The 23139-nt window shown below is 36.1% G+C and overlaps 1 protein-coding gene across 1 annotated transcript; it reads right to left on the bottom strand.

Annotated features, from left to right (window-relative positions):
- Nucleotides 1–48: 48 nt before the first annotated feature.
- Nucleotides 49–7992, bottom strand: LOC140974512 (uncharacterized). The gene is made up of 13 exons (XM_073438001.1): nt 7930–7992; nt 7814–7865; nt 6823–7214; nt 6579–6715; nt 3972–4085; nt 3787–3870; nt 2947–3114; nt 2695–2833; nt 2379–2542; nt 2171–2294; nt 1946–2038; nt 1744–1830; nt 49–1610 (listed from the first exon to the last, which is right to left on the bottom strand). The coding sequence occupies exons 3-13, from the start codon at nt 7138–7140 to the stop codon at nt 270–272; spliced, it is 2769 nt and encodes a 922-aa protein (XP_073294102.1). The 5' UTR covers nt 7141–7214; nt 7814–7865; nt 7930–7992; the 3' UTR covers nt 49–269.
- Nucleotides 7993–23139: the final 15147 nt, after the last annotated feature.

Genomic DNA, 23139 nt, shown 5'->3' with positions numbered 1-23139 from the left:
ATAAAAATACTTTCAATGTATTTATTTAGGAAATAAGACAATGCAATATCTGACACAATGGACATACCTTGTACTTGTTTATTCAATGGCTGGCACTCACTCCATTCTTAATTAGAAGTATAGATATGTACATACATACATGGCATCAGACTGGCTCTACGTGTGTACTTGCGCCACGTTAGGGCAGCTTCAAAATCCAGGTGCGCTGAACCGAACAACTTTGTGTGTGCTATTATATTTCAGAAACTCTCTCCTGATTAATGTTTGCACTATTGATTCCAAGACCTTAAAAAAGTTTTACCCATGGATGACTCATGTATCCCAGGATTCTGCTGTGGGACTCCCATCCACCCCAGACTACTGATTTTAACACCAGCGGTTCCTGCCTCGTGACCATTCAAGTAGTTAAATGCATTAGGTGCTTCTTGTGCCAGGCTGCTCGGCGGAATTCCTTCACCCATTCCACTGTAGTTTCCAGCCTGGATGAATCTCTCCGATGAGCTCACTGGAATATAATTGGCAGCAGGTCTCAGTTCATTACATTCAGAAAGTACGCTGAATAGGCTTTGATCTGAATTACGTCCGCCACTAAAGCTATGGACACCACTTTCATAGGGAGCCCAGACATCTTGGGCACCACTCTCCCCTGAATACCAGTTCGGATTCAACTCTACGCTGTTCAAATGAGGTTGAGAAGTAGCTGTCATGCTTACCGAGTTAACAGCGGCCCAATCATGAATATTGACCGGAACCTGCTCCTGCCTTGGCATGTTAAACCGACTTCCATCAGAATACATACTGTCCTGAAGGGTTTGATGCATGTAAAAATCATTAAATATCTTCGGCTTTGGACATAAATGAAGTGATGGATGAACTTGTTCCATCAAATGCCCATCAAATTGACCTGCGTACATCAGATCATTAGCGCGCTGGAAATCTACACCCAAGTGCTTTTGCTCGTGATGGTATGATAAACTATTATGGCCCTTGAAGAACGAGAGTGATTCAGTTTGATCTTGGTTAGAGTAGGAGTTGAACAATGACGTATGATCAGATCGCCTGGGAAGCACATCCTTCCCAGCATCTTTATCTTGCCTGTCTGTTTCCATATCAAGTATTCGCAATGGTTGCTCCTGTATTAACTGTGTTCTCCCAAGCTTCAACTCCTGAGCATATCCACCACTAGCAGCAGCAGATTGAAAGTAGGAACCACGAGCATCACCTGTTGGCCAAACATCACTAGCAGATGTAAGAGGAACCTGCTGGTCAACAGGAATATTCGCACGGCTTACATTTCCCGTGTACGTTGAAAAAGAGGGAGCATCATCTATTTCTGCACTAGCACTGTTGACAAGGGATTCCATCTCCAGGGATTTGATCCGAAGATTGCCAGAAACTGAACCATTTTGCTGTTGATGCTTATCCTGACGAACAGGGTTGCATGATTCTATCAACACATCACTATTCATAGAGCTTTTATCCATTGAAGCAACCTGCTGCTGATGGTGATCCTTACTGCAAACATGGTCAGGCATATCACCACACTCGATCTTAACTGTGTCCTGCGCTTGCTCAGCAAATACATAATCCATCTTTTTAATCTTTCCAGCCTGATCGTCACATAAGAAACAAAAATAAGTGAACACGCATGAAAAGTTCATCAACTACCACGTAACTGAGTATATCTATTTCCAAAATCTGATATTCGGACCAACACAAAAACAGAAAAGCAGCCAAATCAACCTGCTGTACTGACACTATTTCATCGTTTGCCAGCTCATTACCCCCCTGCTCTAAAAGCATGTCATCAAATTGATCTTTCCCCACAACCTGACCATAAAAATATGAACTAAATGTTTCATTGCACAAGAAACTACACTTTCAAAAGAGTCAGCAACAGGAAAATCATAAAAAAATAAGTAAGAAAAGAACAAAGCTAATAAACCTCAATAGCTATTGCAGGGAGAAATTCATAAGCGCTATCATCTGAGGGTTTCATTAGCTTATTAGAATGTTCTCTGTCCCTATCCAGAATAACCTACACAAATGTATCGAGGAAAAAAGCAGTACTGGATGTTTTCTGAATTTTGTAAAAGGAGGTATTTGAATAGATGAATGGTCCATCCCATGACAATCAGAATTTTCTAGTGCGGAAGAAAAGACAACAAACCTCCTCAGGCTTTACTTTTTTTCCCATCTCTTCACCTAGAGACTGTATTAACTGCTGCCTCGACGATCGACTCTTTCTCCAGTAAACGAAACCATCAGGGATGTCACGTTTTACCAATTTTAGCCTGTAATGAGAATATCATAATGCAAAGAGGATGCTAAAGAGCTTAAATTTTAAGCTCAAAAACAAAATAACATCAATAACAAACCAGTAATCATGCAACTTCTTCTCTTCTTCCTCCTCGAATTTCTCAAATGGTTGCACATTAAGTGCGTCAATGGTACCCAAAACATTATTCAGAGACCTAGGCTGAATGCTAATGCCAGCATGTTTCATGCTACTTTTAACTCGTTCATGCTGTTGCTTGCTAACCTGAGAAACCTCAAGTAAAACTTCCTCATAATCGTTAATGATATTTAAAAGGCACCCAAAATGAGACAGGAGAGCATAATACAATTGTGCAATGCCGACCAAGAAAGGCTGCCAGAATTTTTCACCGAAAAACTAAAGTTGCACCAAACCACCTTGACATAAGACATGTATTTGGCTCCATCATCTTCATGCTGGATATTGTGTACGTGTAGCTTTCCTCCTTGTGTAGATACTGCAGCCACTTCTTGCTGACTGAACTCACTGTCACCTGGTTTGTTCAAGCAGACTTTTCTGCACATTTGATTAGATGAAAGAATCAGATAACAAGATCTGCTTAGATCTTTCTTGTGGGATTGCAGAGCAGGAGAGACCAAGATAAGTTGGAGGAAGTAAATCTGAATAACCTTCTTTCAAAATCCCCATGCACCATTTCCCGATTCTGGTTATCACTGCCATACTCTTTCTCTGAATTAGCCCAAGAACAAGAGTCAGGTGTCGCAACAAGGTTCTCGTCAGCATCATAAATTCCAGTACCTGATAGAGGCACATTTTTCTCAGCATAATTCCTAGTCCTGCTCATAAATTTTATTTCAGAATCAGAAAAGCCTACCTAAGGATAAGAAACAAGGCAACATGATCAAGTATAATGTCTCTCGTATACAAAAAAATTAATATAAAAAAATCACATGCGTTTATAACGAGGCAATTTCGTTAATTTAAAATTAAGATGCCATTTTTTCTGACTTAAAAAGATATAGGAAGGCTATAATGTAATATAAGAAAAAAAATGCTATAAAAGTTGAACGTAAATAGCATAGTTATTTGGAGCAGGGACCATCTTTAAAACAAACATGTACAGGATAAACTATGTTTAGAAATATAGGTGCACACAAAACCTCAGCCAGGTTCAGAGCTGGCAACAGCTTAAGGTACAGAATCCAATGCGAAAAGAATTTAAAGTACACATACCAAGAATAAGTATAAAACTTCCAAGGGTCAGTAAACAATTCCAAAGTGACACCATCACAAAGACTTTTACTATCAAAGTAACACAATTCCAAATATATATATTGACCTCAATTCCTTCCAAATTATGCCAAGAGACTAGTGGAAAAGCCCAAAGATTCAATGACCCAACAAGCATACTAAAACACAGAACCAGACACACAAAGCCCAAGTCAGGTTATTTAGTTTACAAATAGAATGTGACAATCATGAAAACACAGGCATAGGAAGAGAACAACCTCCATAATTTATGCACAATATCCACTCCAGGATCCATACAACTAGCCCATTTTTCCTTCCACAGTTGCAAATTCCCAATCATGCTGGCAAAAGAAGGACACGTCATGAGACAAACAACTTAAAGTAAAAACACATCCGAGATATTCATCAAACAGAACTATATATAGTTGACAAAACTCCATACTCGTTATGATACTTCCGTAAATGTGAGTAGTAGGCCTTCTTGCAAGCTTTGAGGCACTGCTCCTCGTGAAGAACACTATCAGGATGGAGCTCTCCAAAACAGAGAGAAGCACCCCTGCGGCAACAAAACTGAAAATCACTGGACAGTTAAAACTTATTCAAGGAACTGAAAAGCACATCCAAGCCATTCAAATTGGATACATCAATTCTCTTCAGAAATGAAGAGCATTCCTCCCTCACAAAATCACATGGATTACGAAGGACCATGAAGTTCAAGTGCTAGAACATTTGTGAAGTTTGTTTGTTACTCGCGAAATTACAAAGATGAGATTTTGTACAATGTGGCAGATATAAATGACTGCCATAAACTATATGGAAAACTGTGGCACTACGATGTTGATGTCATTCGTTCAAATCGTGATAATACCTTTACCTTTCAGTGGTTCAAAAAGAAGATTGCATTGATGCCACAGTCCCAACTATCCAACTGCAATTTGGTTAGTAAGAAAGAAATATTACAGGTTTAGCCTTCTCAGCTGAAATAAAGGAGCCAGGATTTCTGCCCTGCCATAAAGACCCAATGCATCTCTAGCTTATTTCCAACAAATTGTGCATCTACATGGTGTTCAACATTCCCTAACTTCTAATATGGATGAAGAATTCCTAAATCATTTTTGAAGGACATCCTGGAGTTGCTCGACATTCGTTGAAGAATAGTAATATAGACAAATCGAAGTGCCCAATCATACTCTAGACAACGTGATACTACCTACTGGTGACAAACCAGAGCAATAGAACGCTGCCCTTCCACAGATTTAGTTCACCTTAAACAATGTGACGAACACCCTACCAAAAAAACATCTTTTTATGTTGTCTATACTACCGTTCCAAAGCATACTACGGATTTGGTTCGCCTATGAATTAAAATACGGAGGATTTTGTAAATTTTGTAATGAATTCAACAGATTCACAACGAAGAGTGGAAAAATCTCAAGGAGGCTAACTCTCCGTACAAGTTGGATGCAGACAAGCTTAGTCGTGACTCATGAAAAGATTTTTACTGAGGGAGATTTGGTAATTGTACATTCCCTGAAGAACAAATCTCTAGTCCACACTTACAGCTCAAGAACAAAAAACTGATCATTCCCAAGTTCTCAAGAAGATTCAGATAATGCTTATAAAATAGATTTACATGTGCGTGAACATCTCCAATAGTTCCAAGGCTTCAAGCATCTTTCAGTACTTTCTGTCTTTGCACCAACGAAACTCCAGGATAAGAGAGTAGAAGATTGATGCGACACGGTTTAATAATTTTTCTATTTTTAATTTCCTGATGTATTTTGTAGATTATTTTTTAAACTGCCTAATAGCATTAAAACTAGAAACTTAATCGCAATAGAATTACTATTACCTAACTGAACTAGGACTATTATTGGTATCTATCCTATCTATTTATACTATAGACAAAGGATAGGGTTCTTTGTGGTCCGACTCTGTGACACACTATAAAATATCTAAAGGTTGAGGCTTTTAATGGTTTGACTTTGTGACACCAATTGATTTTTACGAAAATACTCGGATCAACTTAGAAAAGTAATGCCCCGATCAACTCATGAAAAGTAATACCCCTTGAATTAGAAAAAGAAAATTCAGAATTTACTCAATGATGAGCAAAGGGAAGCATCCATGTAATGCTGAGAGCATTGGGAAAACAATGAATACAGAAAAGCCACAAGTAATGTGCTAAACATATTATATATACTAGCAGATCCTCGTAAGATGGAATATCATAGTTATAAGAAATGCGATGTGTATTGAGGAGCATTGGTATCATAAGCCTAGGCTCAAATATGAAGGCGTGGCACATACATTATTAAAGTGAAATACCTAGAGGGGTAACACTGTAAAGTTTAACATTTGAAGAAAAATTCATAACACCTTAAAAACTGTTGAATAACAATGAATAAATATTCATGAATCTATGAACAAGATGATGAATTGTTATCTCGCATTTCACCTAATTTACTATCCATGCAATTAACACACAATTAAAAACACCTCAGACGTTTAGCACACACCAAGGTTAAGACTTGGTTTTACAGACTTATGAGGCACAGTACACTACATCAAAAAACTAAGTTTTCGCATGTGTTGAGGCACAAGAGCTGAGCCTCACTTAAATTCGAGCATAGGCACACACATTGAGGGCTTTTAACAACTATGAGCAATTTACTTTTGATGCATTCCCTCACTCATTGTAAGTTTGACAAAACAACAACAATTTCTTGGATTAGACTCGGTCCTTGCTGGATAAGTCTTCAAAATAAATGAAACCAAAAGGCATAACTTTAAGGCCTCACAAAGTAGGTTCAAACCATGACAGCTGAATAGCTGATGAAAGGATATCACCAAATAAGTTTAAGAAAAAATAAAAGAGACTAATGTAACGAGATACAAACACAAAACCAAAAATATGATGGCGGGAAGAGCGTAAAACTCGATCAAAACAAAATAAGAAAATTTAGTTGATAAAAAGGCCAAGAGTTGTTCAATGAAATATACAGAAACATAGATAGTACCAAAGAAAAGAATGCATAATAAGACTTGCCATATGAGGAAAGGATTTCCGAAATGGAAATTATCCCCAGCAAGCAATTCTTGAACAAGACTATCAGGCTCAGCTTCTTTGGGTAGAAATTGAGATAGAAGACTTCTTTCATTTTTGGAGAACAAACTCTGCCATACCTATAAATAACAACATTCATTGAACAGAAAAATTCCTGCGGCGGGGGGAGGGGGAGGGTGGGGTGGGGGGGGGGGGGGGGCTTCTGGAACCATGCATCCATAGTTACCTCATAAGACAGAATCTCAGATAAATTTTCTAATTCAAATATCTCCTGAGGAACAGAAAAAACATCAGCCAATATATTATGGCTATGAGGCCCAGGCTCAATAAATGGAATCCAGTGCCTCTGAGAAATACCAATCTGATCCCTCTTTGAGACAACACTCTTCTTCTTGTTATCCCACTCTAGAGAGATAGTAGGTGCCATATTCAGGGCCAGCTGCGGTGGTTTCAACTTCTTCCTTTTTACCATATATTGTTCATAAGATTTGCAGCCAACCAAACTGGAAGCATTCACCCTTTTTTTCAGCTGATTGGCTGTCATATTCCAAAAAAGATATATCACAAGAGTCCCCAATGGACCATTGGCTATTTTGCCCTCAGCAAGGAAATCTATTCCTTCAAAATGAAAAATCATCAGAAAAATAATAACATCAACAGTTAAGCATGCACCCCGATTAAAATATACAAACTCAGTGCGATAACTTTGTTCCTTGAAAACACCAAATTCAACAAAAATCACTATATTTGTCCCATGAACGTCCTTATATAACATTTGTCATTCTAAAAAAGTTCAGCAAATATAGTCAAAACCATGCGTTGTGGACCTCACCATGCTTCAGATAAAGAGATAAGATAACGCAGCATTCAACGCCCAGCCACCTGATTATTACGTTTGTTTTTGTTTCGTGGGGGAGGGGGGCATAAAACCTAAAACAATGAAGAAATTTCACGCGGCAAAGCTAAATAGTGAAACAGACAAGCGACTGAGTTAGAATGTCATTTGACAACGAAGAAAACGGGGGAGTGAAAAATGGAAGACAATCGCAAACAGAATGGGAAATCAGAGAGATGCAGAAACCCCAACAGGAAAAGGCAAACCACAGTTAATTGAATCCAAAAAGACAATTGGCAAATATAAAAGATGAAAACTTAACAAGACAGACGCACGGTCAATTGAAAACATGAAATAAACCCTAGAAATATAATCGGAATACCTGAAACGTAGTGAACGACCGAGAGAAAAAAAGGGAGCTCGACGCCGCGAGTATACGGTAAAATAAAAATTTCGCGTGGGCAGGAAGAAACAAGAGCTGGGGAAGAGTCTGTGGGTCGTTATGCGATTGACGAAGAGGGGGAGAGAGACAGAAACCCAACAGGAAAAGGCAAACCACAATTAATACACATCCAATTCGCAAAGCTCTTAAATTTTTTTTTTTTTTTTTACGTTTGACTATCCGTCCTTATTTTTGTGTGTATTGAATAAATTAATATAATAGTCTAAATCAAACTAATAACATGAGAAAAATTTTATGTGACAGATTTATCTGAAAAAATGATGTCTACAATATTAGTTGCAGATTCAACAATCTTATCTCTTCTCACGGTAAGCTAATATAAAAATTTTAAGAGGATTTTGAAATCCATTTTAAATAGCATTTTGAAACAAGTTTTAAAAAATCAGCTTTCAAATGTCTTTCTTATAACAACCAGCTCTGATACCAATTGATGGACCGGTTCGGGCACGTGTGAAGGTGCTTCTAACACAATATTCTCAATGAGCTGCAATAACTCGTGTTCTAAAAATGTAAACACCGATGAATTAAATCGAGTTTGGTATAAAACCAAACGGAAAATACTCGAAGTAATCTTTCGTTAAGAAAGCTGACTAATTCAAAAGTAATTTAACTTGTGTAAACTGATTAACTAAAATAAGAGGAATCAGTTCTCGCATATATCAGTTCAGTTATGGTGAGAACTGAACTGATAACTGCTTGAACTGATCAAATCAGTTTGAAAACAAATATTAAACAGTTAAGTACACAAGATATGTTTATGGATGTTCGGAGACTTCAACTGCTCATACGTCACCCCTTCTACCACCTCGGGTATGATCCATTAGAAGAATTTGATTAATTACAGCAACTTTAATAACCCACTCAGCTTAGGACTTACCCTACTGCCTAACTAAACTCCTAGTCTAGACTGAAGGTAGCACCTTCCAGCCAAAAGTTGTTTAACGTCTACATGTTAAATGCTACATACACAAGTTTAATGTCTTTGTACAAGACTCACTCAGCTATTCAATAAGCTTAACTTTCTGTATATGTGAGTGCTTGTGTGTGCGTGTGTGTGAGAACTGATACGAATACAACACGAAAGTGTTCTCACATACTGAGAGGAAAATGCTCCTAAACTGAGCTGATAACACTTTGAGGTGTTCTCTCAAATCTGGGCTGATTGCTTCTATAAGCAGATATGAATTGAGTGTGTCCTTCTTCTTCTCTCTTATTTTTCCGCACACATGTGTATTTCCACACTTATTGATTGTTTTGTTGATGGTCTTGATCTTGTTTTTATAGTGGCAATGTATGACCGTACGCCAAGACTCATCAAATATGTTCGCTGCAATTTGAATATGTTCCTCGAAATGTGACTGTACTTTCCGATAGCCATTCTGAAACATTTTGGCTTTAAGCTCTGCTGCAACGTCCATTATTCTCCTTTGACTGGACAAAATCTTTTTCCTTAATGCGCACAGCTGGATTCCATTGAATAAGCTTGTCGAGTTCTGCAAACTGATTGATTCCTAATTGATGTTCTGAACTGGTCAGTTGAACTGATCTTGAGCTGGTTTTGTGAAATCAGTTGGCTCGTCAGCTGACCTGCTTATCAGCTGGTCATTTAGTTGAACTGGTCTTTGATAGATCATGTAATTGATTCAGTTTGGGCAATCAGTTGGCGCTTTCAGTTTGCATCTCGATAGCTTCAGTTTTGGCTCGATAACTGATCAGTTTGAATACTGATTAGTTCCAGTTTCTGCGCATTAAGGTAAAATCAATAGAAACAAAATAACAAGTTTTGTTAATATCAAAATCAAGATTGCGAACATGAAATGTTCCAAAAATATTTGTGTAGATTTTGAATATAATATGGCCAATTAATTGAATTTTTGTCGATTGATCTTGATTAGAAAGAGAATATATTGAAAATAGCTTCAAAAATATTGATCAACACATGGTTAAATCGACTAGAAATAATGTTCGATTTAAATGTGCGATTTTAGACACAAAGCTATAATTCCAAGTTGTTGAATGTGTTTTTGTTTAATTAAATTCAATTAGAAATAATTGGATTGTTAAATAAAATATGGTTATTAATTCTAGAAATAGTTAATAATTAAGATAAAAAAAAAATATCATCGTGAATTTACGTAATTCTAACTCGATTAAATCTGATACATGACAATCATTAATATTTGATATCGTTGTGTGTTCTTAGTCATTTTATTGAAATTTGAATTTCTCTTAATCTCAATCCGCCGTTTAATTTAATTGAGATATTTGTTTTAGCATAATTTAATTATCGTAGTTAGGTTAAGCTATTTATAAAAAATCACTTCTTTGGTGTAGCCTATATTAAATTAATTAAATAATACTATATGTGGGTTCAATTATATTATTACTTGACTTAGTGCACTTACTAGAATTCCAAACCGAAATCATCGGTCACGGGTCCATTAGGGCGAGAAGTTGAGGCGAGTCATGACAAGTGTGCTAAGGGCCTAAGGTGTGCCAGATTACTAAGATGTGTGGTAAGGGGTTAGGATTTGAAGGGTGGGTAAAATAGATGGAGTTGTGTCAAATGTAGCCAATGCGGCAATGATGGAGATGGACTATGATGTGAGGTCTAGGAAATTCGAACTATGTAATTTGACTGCATGCAATCTAGGATTTTATTTAAAATAGGTGTTTAATGATTTTTATGCATTGATTGCATGATTATGGCATGGATAAGTGTTTATTTCTTGGTTATTTAAAGTTTCATGCATTAGGATTTTAAGTTGCATTTCGCGCACGAACGAGTAACGGAGACCGGGGATAACCAGGAAAAATATTTTTATTGAATAATTAGTTTTAATTATTTAATATAAGATGTATTTGAGTGTAATTTTCGAAAATGGGCCTTGATTGAGTATTTTTACTCGTATGATCATATTTTTAACTGGTACGCAAAATTTTAGTGAATTGTGGGACTTTTTGAGGGTTCGGGCAATATTTTCTAAAACGTACCAAAACGAAATATTTTTCGAGAGTGTTTTTGGGCTTGACGGGTTTGTTTGTTACTTAATGGGCCTAAAACTTTTTTTTACTCCTTTAATTATATTTTAGGTCCCATTAGTGTATCTTATTTTAACCTAAACTCTACACTACAAACCCTAAACCTAGCAGCAAGCACACAGCCACCCCTCCCCTCAGCAACAGCAGCATTTTTGAGAGTTCTATCTTCAACCGGTTTTCTCTCAAGTTTTTAAGAAAATTCCTTCCCCGTCTCTCCGGTGTTCATCCCACGAGTAGATATCCACGTTTTCGAGCGTTTAAACGCAAAGGCACGCCATGTATCTCTTTTTCTCATCATTCACGCTATGTATATGCTGTTTTGTGTGTGTGTTTGTATGAGAATTTATTTGATTTAACATGTAATATCGTTTTTGCAAAGGTTTTGACATGAACATCCATACATCTTTTATGCGATTCACGTTTTTCATGTTCTTGTGCAAGAGGCTGTCGAAATGGGTTGTTATGTGACTGCTTAGGACTAGAGTGAAGGGGACACGATGCTGGAGTCGAGTCTTGGTCGGGTTAAGGTGAAAGCCGATGGGTTTTTTGACTAGAGAAGGCTTGATATGGCTAAATCGAGAGAAAGGGATGGGAGCAGCAAGCATGGGCTTGATCCAGGCCATGGTTCAGACCCTAGTGGGTCCGTGTCAATGCTAGGAAGGGTTCATGGGCTGTTGGTCGTGAGGCTAGGGGCGATGCAAAGGGCATGTTGGTGATTAGGGTCCTTCAAAGATGTGAGTTTTGTGGCAGAAGAGGGCAAGGGGTGATCGCTGATGCCATGAGGTTGCATGAACAATGAGCGGCTCCTGGCTAGCTTCTAGGTGAAGAGAATATAAATGAACCAATCTCACACCGGAATGAGAGGGATTTAAAAACTGTTATGGTACGAGACAGTGAAGTTGAGGAATGCTTAAAATATTTGATAGGTACTACATAAGCAAATGGAAATACTCGTCTTGGTACAGTGAGGACAGTCATCGAATATAAGGCGTTATATCTACTAGCCACTGCAATGTCCTTACGAACTGTCCAGCCTAAGACCTACCGTGGAATATGGTGTTTAAGATGAAAAGAATGATGTTAGAGAATATCACCCAGTATGAGAATAAACGAGTATACAAACCGATATGATGCATGTGAAATGTAATATGCTCGGATATCAAGGATGAAGTAAAGAATTTCTTGCTCAGTCTAGAGGCGTCTGAATGTATAGTCTCTAATATGTGATAGGCATGTTTTGGCTTTTACACTCATCATCAAGACGTGGAACTACAATACCAAAGGTCATCAGAGCACGCGGGTATCAAGAGTTGTCGCACATCGTAGCTTTTGATACCCAACCATCCACAATTCAGAATAGGACTGAGTGACCCCAACAAACGATATATATCTCCAAAGATATCAGGCCCAACGTGATATGTCATACATAATGTGTCAAATGAGTAAAAAATGTATCATGCAACTGATAAATATGCAACATATAAGTATGTATATTACACTTGTATATCTCAGTCAGTACATCATATATATCAATAAAACAAGCTGACAGAAAGTCTACTCGTCTAAACTTAGATAATACCAACATAATGAAATCACTATCATGCTAGATCCAGAATTAATAAACTTAATTCAAAGTTCTTCCTAATGATCTTTAAATCACTATTTAAGGCTTTAGGATTATGCATGTATCCGTCGTCAGTCGGCTGATGACGTCTCGATCTGCATGTCCCAGTCATCAACAACTCCTCAAGTCAACACTAGTTTCGAAGCTTCCCGATATTATGTTGCCTTAGAAACTGGCTAGGAAACCTAAGATATATGGTTAGAACTCGAAGAGAGAAGCTGAAGAAAAGCGGTGCAAGAAAAAAATGAAACCAGCTTCTATTTATAGGTTTCATCTGGACTAGTTCAGAAAATCCAAACTCAATCTTATCTGCCACGTGTCATAATCTCATTTGTCTAGTTGAATTCGTCGGGATAAAATAATCAGAAGAAGATTGTGCGGTCCATTTCAAATTCGGTGGATTCCAACAAACAGATCCTCAATTAATCAATTCCTTAATAATGTTTAATTAATAACTCTTTAATCATGTTTAATTAGTAATTCATTCAAATAACTATTTGGATCGTTACATCATCATCTCCTTACAAAGATTTTGTCCTCAAAATTATATGAAGTACAAATAAAATCGAATAAAATACAACTCAAAACAGATACGTATACTCTGAGCGCATACGACTCTCTAACTCCCAAGTCACCTCTACGATACATCAGAGTTGCCATTGCACTAGAACAAGTGGAATTATCTTGTTTATGAGCTTTTTTTTTTAACCCAGAATTAAGAACAGCTGATCGACATAAGTCAAGTCTTTTTCAAGTTGGACATCTGTCGGGTCCAGACGTGTGATTCATCTGCTACATAACTTCTTAGCGATGATACAGAAAGAAATTGTGAATGCTGGACATATACAGAGGTAAAGCCAATCAATACGCCAAATTTCCAACACATTCCAATATCTTGAAATGTTCGATGAATATTGGGGCTAACTTTCCCGTAAGTCCAAATCTCATCACTATGCGGAATAGTGAAACTTTAAGGAATATTTTTCCCTGGCTGAAACTGCGGGGATCTATGCTTAGTATTCGCATAACTTGCTTGAAGATCGTGTGCAATTTTAATTCTCTTCTTGATCAGTTCCGCTTGTCAATCACTTATTGCACTAATTTCGGTCATTCCACTTGTCGTTCTCCTACTCTGTCCCAAAACAATGAAGTACGACAACGTCTACCACACAATACTTTGAACGGAGCCATACCGATGTTGCAATAGTAGGTATTAGTATACGCAAACTCCACAAACGGCAAATGATCATGCTATGTTGGTCCAAAATTCATAACACAAGCACATAGCATGTCCTCGAGTGTCTGAATAGTTCTCTCAGACTGACCATCTATATCTGGATGATAGGCAGTACTCAGACTCAATGTCATTCCCAACGCTTTCTGAAACATCCCCATAACCTTGAGGTAAAGCTCGAGTCTCTGTCATTGACTATACTTGTTGGCACACCATAGTATTTAAAAATCTATTGGATGTATAGGCTTGTCATGCGATCAAAACTATATTCCTGACTATACATAATGAAATGTGCTGGCTTAGTTAGTCGGTCTACAATTACCCAAATGACATCACAATTTTTGGAAGACAACAAGAAGTGGTAACAAAATACATTGTCACATACTCTAACTTCCATTCAAGGATATGAAGATTCTGAAGTAATCCTCATAGTTGTTGATATTCAGCTTTTACTTGCCGAGAAACCAAAGATTTGGCTACAAACTGGTAAACATTTCTCTTCATACCTTTCCACCAAAACTTGATATTCAAATCATTATACATTTTCATGCTTCTAGGGTGGATACTCAACTTACTCCTATAAGCTTGAGATAAAATCTCGTCTCTCAAATCAGAAGCCTCTGGAACTAAGATTCTCCCTAATAGACACAAAGTTTCATATGTTTGAAATGCAAAGCTAGATGTGTTGTCTTCATTAGCTAACTTTGCTAACTTTTGCACCTCCGGATAAGAAAAATGAGCTTATCTGATTCTGGTATACAACGTCGGTTCGGATAAAATGCTCGTTACTCGAACTTTTTCCATCTCTTTCTTATGACAGAAATGAAATCCTAGAGAACAAAAATCTTGGATTAGACTTGAAATGATACTTTTCTGAAGTGCAGATAATCTCACCTTATGATTAAAAGCGTCAACTTTGAGATTCGTTGATCCTGGATGGTACTTGATTTCACAATCATAATCCTTTAACAAATTCATCTATGTTCTTTGGTGCATATTTGACTCTGCTTGAGTGAATATATGCTTCAAGCTCTTGTGATATTTAAAAATCTTAAATCTCTCTCCGTAGAGGTAAAGTCACGAAATATTCAAAAGCAAACACAATCGCTGTCAATTCCAGATCATGAAATGGATAATTCTTTTCGTGCTTTTTCAACAGTCTGGATGCACATGCAATCACATGACTATTCTGGGTTAAAACACACCCAAGACATTGAAGTGATTCATCAGTGTGCATAATGTACCCTTCTGATCCAGATGACAAATCTAAAACTGCTACAGTTATCAAATGTTGGAAAAATTCATTGAAACTATTTTCACAATTTTGTGTCAACTCGAACTGCACATTCTTACACGTCAGTTGTGTCAATTACTTGGAAATATGAGATAATCCCGAGACGAATATCCGGTAAAACTTTTCCAAACCTAGAACACTTCTTATCTCCTGAATTGATTCGGGTCATGCCCAACTCAACATTTCTTCGATCTTGTTAGGATCCACTGATATTCCATCTTTGGATATGACATGTCCCAATAAGACAAATCTGTCGAACAAAAATTCGCACTTGCTCTACTTAGCATACAATTGGTGATTTTTCAACGTTTGCAATACAACCCATAAATGTTGTGCATGCACCTTAAGCTACGAGAGTATACCAGTATGTCGTCAATAAATACAACGAAGAACTTGTCAATATACTCTTGGAATACTCGGTTCATCAAATCCATAAACACTGCTGAAGTATTCGCCAAACCAAACGACATTATTTAAAACTCGTAATGTCATACCTTGTTCGAAATGCAGTATTAGGGATATCATGTTGATGAACTAGAAGATGATGATATCCAGACTGTAAATCGATCTTTGAGTACACTGAAGTCCCTTGTAGTTGATCAAACAAGTTATCTATCCGTGGTAACAAATATTTATTGTTGACTGTAACTCAGATCAACTACTGACAATCTATGCAAAGCCTCATAGACTCATCATTCTTCTTAATGAACTACACTGATGCTCCCCAAGGAGACACATTGGGTCTAATGTATCTCTTGTCAAGAAGATCTTATAAACTGTTGTTTCAACTCTTTCATCTCCGATGGTGGCAATATATAAGGCGCTCTTGAGTTAGTACAGTTCTTGGTACGAATTCTATCTCAAATTCTACTTCTCTCTCTAGAGGAAATCTAGGAATTTCATCGAGAAAAACATCAAGAAATGCTTCGACAATTCTTTATGTCAATTACATCCTTCGATACATCTACAACATAGATGATGTATCCCTACATTCCTTTTGCTAAAGCCCGATGTACCTTTACAGCAGACACTATTGGCATTGGAGGTCGATCTCGGTCACCGTAGAAAAACCAATTTTCATCTTTTTCCGGACAAAACTGAACGAGACTTTGATAACAATCTACGATCGCATTATACTTAGTCAATAGGTCGATTCCTATAATACAATCGAAATTTTCCATGCCCAATATCATCAAATTGACATACAAGCATATTCTTTCAAACTCTAACTAACTATCTACTATTAACTAGACACCGACATTAAAACATCTAATGACACGTATGATAGTTTATACTTCTTAACAAATATTGATTCTATGAATGAATGCGATACCCCAATGTCAATTAATACATATGTAGGAATACCACATAAAATAAAATTACATGGAATGATTCTCTCAGTTTCCTTTTCATCTTGTTCTTAGTTTGAGCCAAAGACTTGCCATGAACTCGTGGGCATTGCTGAGATCCTTGCGATGTCCTTCCACGACGGAAACCTTGAGCGGGAAAATATTTCTGCTGCACAATGGTCTCAAGATGTTTTCTACTGTAAGACCTTGGCATTGAGCCTCCACCTCCACTCTGATCCTCCAAGTTAGGGTAATATATCTTCATGTGGCCAAAACCACAAAAATTGAAACAATCGCATGTCACCTTTCGACATTTCTTCGTCCATTGGTTGCCTCCGCAGTGGCCCCATTGCTGCATCTTCCTACAAAAAATGTGTACTCCTCCAGAACCGAAAGAAGAAGAAGCTACAAACTTCTTGAAAGACATATCCCAACGAACTAGAATTCTTGCTAGTTTGCGTAGCCTTCCACCTAGATCACTGCCTATTTTTTGAAACATCACAATGATGATTTTTACATGGCATTCGAATTGCAATTAATTACTAATGGTACCTACTGGGAGATTAGGTGATTTTTTGTGCGACAAATTTTGTTTATGTTGTGAAAAAGTAAAAATTTATGGTAAAAAGTAAAAATCTCAAACTCTCAAAATTATCACACTACACACTTTATAATATTTTTCTCTCAACTCAATTGTGATTTTCTTCACAAATGAGAGATCTATTTATAGAAAATTTTTACAAATAATCCAAAAATAAATTACATCATTACCTTCATCATCACACACAAATTACAATATTCAACACCTAATTTTACCTAATTTTCAACATTCAAATATTCAACATTCAAATATTCAATATTCACATTTTAAATATTATTTTTCAACACTCCTCCTTGTGATGATGATCATAATGATTGTCTTCATTACATGTTTTTATACTGCCTCGTTAAAAACCTTACTAGGAAAAACCCATTAGGATAAAAACCATAGTAAGGGAAAAAGAGTGCAGTCACGTAAACTCCCCCTCATGTTGACACGAACAATTCTTCACAAATTTCGTAGATTGCGCATCCCAATATTATATATGTGCTTTCTGAATATTGTCGTAGGAAGTGCCTTTGTGAAGAGATCTGATGAGTTTTCACTTGATTGAATGTGACGAACATCAATACATTTATTCTTCTCAAGCTCTTTGGTGAATGCGAAGAACTTAGGAGGAATATGTTTAGTTCTGTCGCTTTTTATGTATCTTTCTTTCATTTGAGCAACACATGCAGCATTATCTTCATATAGTATCACAGGCTTTTCGTCGAATGATAATCCGCATGAGATTTGGATATGTTGGGTCATTGATTTTAACCACACACATTTACGGCTTGCTTCATGTAGTGCAATAATCTCGGCATGATTTGATGAAGTTGTTACGAGCGTTTGTTTCTGTGAACGCCAAGAAATCGCAGTGCCTCCACGAGTAAATACATATCCAGTTTGGGAACGTGCCTTGTGTGGATCAGATAAGTATCCAGCATCGGCATAACCAATTATACTTGGATTAGCATATTCTGAATACAAAAGTCCCAAGTCTGTCGTTTCTCGTAGATAACGGAATATATGTTTAATTTCTTTCCAGTGTCTCTTTGTTGGATATGTGCTAAATCTTGCCAATAAATTTACGGCAAAAGATATATCAGGCCTTGTACAATTTGTAATATACATAAGGGCACCGATAGCACTTAAATATGGTACTTCTGGACCAAGAATATCTTCATCATCTTCACATGGACGAAATGGATCCTTTTCTATGTTTAATGATCTAACAACCAGTGGAGTACTTAAAGGATTTGATTTATCCATATTAAAACGTTTAAGGATCTTTTCTGTATAATTTTTCTGGTGAACAAATATTCCACATTCTTTTTGTTCAATTTGTAAACCCAGACAATACTTGGTTTTTCCAAGATCCTTCATTTCAAATTCTTCCTTCAAGTATGACACAACTTCATGAATTTCATTATTCGTTCCAATGATGTTTAAATCATCAACATATACAGCAATAATTACGCATCCGGATGTTGTTTTCTTAATGAAAACACAAGGGCATATTGAATTATTTACATATCCCTTTTTCATCAAATGATCACTTAGCCGATTATACCACATTCGGCCAGATTGCTTTAACCCATATAATGATCTTTGTAATTTCACAGAATAACATTATCTGGGTTTTGAACTTTGTGCTTCAAGCATCTTAAATCCTTCAGGGATATTCATATATATATATATTACTATCAAGTGATCCATATAAGTAAGCTGTAACAACATCCATAAGACGCATTTCTAAATTTTCAGATACTGCTAAGCTAATCAAATACAGAAACGTAATTGCATCCATCACGGGAGAATACGTTTCTTCATAATCAATTCCAGGCATTTGAGAAAAACCTTGTGCAACAAGTCGAGCTTTATATCTTACTATTTCATTTTTCTCATTTCGCTTTCGAATAAAAACCCAATTGTATCCAACACGTTTTACACCTTCAGGTGTAAGGACTATAGGTCCAAAAACATTACGTTTATTTAGCGAATCCAATTCAACCTGGATGGCATCTTTCCATTTTATCCAATCCTGCCGATTATTACTTTCACCAAAAGATTTTGGTTCATGATCTTCATTATCATTCATGATGTCGATTGCCACATTATAAGAAAATATATCATCAATTTCTTCTATATCTTTTCGGTTCCATATTTTTCCAGTATTAATATAATTAATAGAGATTTCAAGATTTTCGTCAGTTTGTGGTTCTGACAGAACATTTTCATCATCATGTGTTTCTTCAGGAACAACATTCTCTATTTTGTGATCATCATGTGTTTCTTCAGAAACATCATTCTCTATTTTGTAATCATTGTGTTTCTCTATGAATTTTCTTTTTCGAGGATTTTTATCCTTGGAACCGACTGTCCTTCCACGCTTCAGGCGTTTTACGACATCATGACTTTGTTCAATTTGTTTCTTTGGAATTTCAATTCGAGCAGGAGCATTTACAGCATGTATATATGATTTAGTTACCCCTTTTGTATCTGTAAATGCATCTGGTATTTGATTTGTTATTCTTTGCAAGTGCACAATTTGCTGTACATCTTTTTCACATTGTTGTGTTCTTGGATCCAGATGTAACAACGATGATACATACCATGTAATTTCTTTTTCGGTATGTTTCTTGTCTCCCCCTAACATTGAGAAGATTTCCTCATTAAAATGACAATCAGCAAAACGTGCTGTGAACACGTCGCCTGTCTGAGGTTCAAGATATCGAATGATTGATGGACTATCATAACCGATATAAATACCAATCTTTCTTTGAGGTCCCATTTTCTTTCGTTGAGGTGGTGCAATAGGCACATACACCATACATCCAAAAATTCTCAGATTAGAAATGTCTGGTTCTTTACCAAATGCAAGCTGTAATGGGGAGTATTTATGATATGCACTTGGTCTGATGCGAATTAATGCAGCGACATGTAAAATTGCATGTACCCATATAGAAATAGGGAGCTTTGTTTTCATAATCATTGGTCTAGCAATCATTTGCAGACGTTTAATCAATGATTCAGCCAATCCATTCTGTGGATGTACATGAGCAACAGGATGCTCAACAATGATTCACATAGACATACAATAATCATTGAAAGTCTGGGAAGTAAATTCACTAGCATTATCAAGTCTAATTTTCTTTATTGTATAATCGAGAAATTGATTCCTCAATTTTATTATTTGAGCAAGTAATCTTGCAAATGCAACATTTCTAGTTTATAATAAACATACATGTGACCATCTGCTGGAGGCATCAATCAATACCATAAATTATCTGAATGGTCCACATGGTGGATGAATTGGTGCACAAATATCACCCTGAATACGTTCAAGAAACATTGGTGATTCAGTTTGGATTTTGGCTGGTGATTATCTTATAATAAGTTTCCCAAGAGAACATGCTTTACATTGAAACTTATTATTCTGAAAGATCTTCTGGTCTTTCAACGGATGACCATGTGTATTTTCTATAATTCTTTGCATCATTATTGAACCAGGATGTCCCAATCGATCATGCCAATTGGTTAATATTGAAGAATTATCAACTACCATGTTTGATTCAATGGGACGTATATGTGAATAATGCAATCCAGTAGGGAGCATTGGTAGTTTTTCAATCACATATTTCTTTCCTGATTTATATGTGGTAAGACACATATATTTCTCATTCCCTTCATTCATTGTTTGAGTATCATACCCATGTGAATATATATCATTAAAACTGAACAAATTTCTTTTCGATTGTGGTGAATATAAAGCATCATTGATCAAAAATTTTGTACCATTAGGTAACAAAAATTGTGCTTTACCACATCCTTTAATCAAGTCTACAGGACCTGATATTGTATTCACCGTTGTTTTTATTGGTTTTAGTTCCAAGAAATATCTTTTATCTCGGAGGATAGTGTGCGTTGTACCACTATCGGGTATGCAAACTTCAGCTTTGCTCATAGCATTTCTCATATTTGAACTTCAAAAAATATGCAATGAAAAAAAAATTAATGACAATACATATGTAAATATAACACATATCATAATTGTACAATAAAATATTATCATATAAATACATGAAAAATAAATTATTGTACATTTATATTCTACCACTATATTGTTCATTTTCAGAGAAATCATTGAGAAAATCTGCAGCATCACTATTGTTCATTTCTATCCCACCATCATATTGATCATTTCCAGAGAAATCATTCATAAAATCAGCAGCATCAAAATGAGTTGAATCACTCAAATGGTCACTTCGCTCAGTGAAGTTGGTCTCTTTTTCTTTCTCCTTTATCGATTCTTTTTAGAGCTTGCAAAGGTGCTAGGGGCTAGACAATTACGAGACCTATGTCCTGGAGTGCCGCATCTGAAACAAGAACTCTCAAATCTTTTCGAGTGATTTTCATTAACACTCATGTTCTCATGATGCCTTTTCTGTTGGTGGTTTGTGACGCCCTTTTGAGATGAGTTATAAAAATTACTATCTCTATTGTTTTCAAAACCACGGCCTCGACCACAACCACGACCAATTCCACGTCCACGTCCACGACAACGACCTCGACCTCTACCAAAACCTTGTCTTTGAATTTGATTTTGGTTTCCATGTTTAAATTCATTTTTACTTACATCATTTACTTCTGGAAATGCTGATGATCCAGTGGGTCGGGACTGATGATTTCTCATTAGTAGCTCGTTGTTTTTTTCCTCCACAAGAAGACAAGCGATGAGCTCAGAATATCTCGCAAATCCACGCACTCTATATTGTTGCTGTAAAGTTATATTTGATGCGTGAAACGTGTAAAATGTTTTTTCAAGCATTTTCGATTCTGTGACCTCATGTCCACAAAATTTTAGCTACGAGATTATTCGATACATCGCTGAATTGTAATCACTGACTTTCTTAAAATCTTGGAATCTTAACATATTTCATTCATCACGGGCGGTCGGAAGTATAACTTCCCTTATATGTTCAAATCTTTCTTTCAATCCTTTCCACAGAGCCATGAGATCTTTTTCGATGAGATATTCACATTTTAAACCTTCATCGAGATGTCGACGCAAAAATATTATAGCTTTTGCTTTTTCTTGTGATGAAGATATACCATTTTCTTTAATGGTCTCGCTTAGACCCAATGACTCAAGATGCATTTCTACATCGAGAGTCCATGGCATATAATTTTTCCCCGTAATGTCGAGTGCAACAAATTCGAGCTTTGTCAAGTTTGACATGGTGGTACTAAAAAAAATTATGATGCATTTTATTAGTTAATGAATATTGCAATACAAAGTAATGGATAAACAACAAATACAAGCATTCGTAAAAATAAAGAAAACACATGAGGAGGATATTCTCCGATAAGTACAAGATTCGTGAGTATTATAACCAAAATAATTAAAAATAACTTTGTGAAAGCCATCTTCTTTTTTCTTCAAAAATTTGATGAAGAATAATTTTAGAGAAGAAGAGAAAGTTGGAGTGATTGAATGTGTTTGTGAGATCATATTTATAGGGCAAAAACTAGCCGTTTTGTTACCGTTTATGACCGTTGGTGTACAAGAAAATAAATGTATGTATTTGTATAATTTTATGGTAATAATATGGTGTATATAATATTAGTAATGTTTTAAATAATTATGTATATCATATCACAATATTATAATGAGGTGTCATAAGATATTTTGTTTAAAAACCTTATAGACTTTTATACTTGTCGTATCCCTTACCGGGAGTGTGGGATGTCGTCTTAACATCCTCCCAGGATTTATAACAAGTTTTTTGAAAAATTTATTTTTATTATTTATAATAACATTATATTATATAGTAAATATATAAACAATAAATAAATAAACAATAAAATAAATATTATTACTTTTGTTACCTTTTTCTTCTGTTTTGGAGCTTGGAAAAATATGGAGGACTTTTAGAGCTTCGTGCTGATAACGTGTTGTGAAAAAGTAAAAATTTACGGTAAAAAGTAAAAATCTCAAACTCTCAAAATTATCACACTACACACTTTATAATATTTTTCTCTCAACTCAATTGTGATTTTCTTCACAAATGAGAGATCTATTTATAGAAAATTTTTACAAATAATCCAAAAATAAA

Source organism: Primulina huaijiensis, chromosome 3 (assembly GCF_012295235.1).
Source record: "Primulina huaijiensis isolate GDHJ02 chromosome 3, ASM1229523v2, whole genome shotgun sequence".
In the NCBI taxonomy this organism is placed as follows: domain Eukaryota; kingdom Viridiplantae; phylum Streptophyta; class Magnoliopsida; order Lamiales; family Gesneriaceae; genus Primulina; species Primulina huaijiensis.
This window is presented reverse-complemented; position numbering and strand designations above follow the sequence as displayed.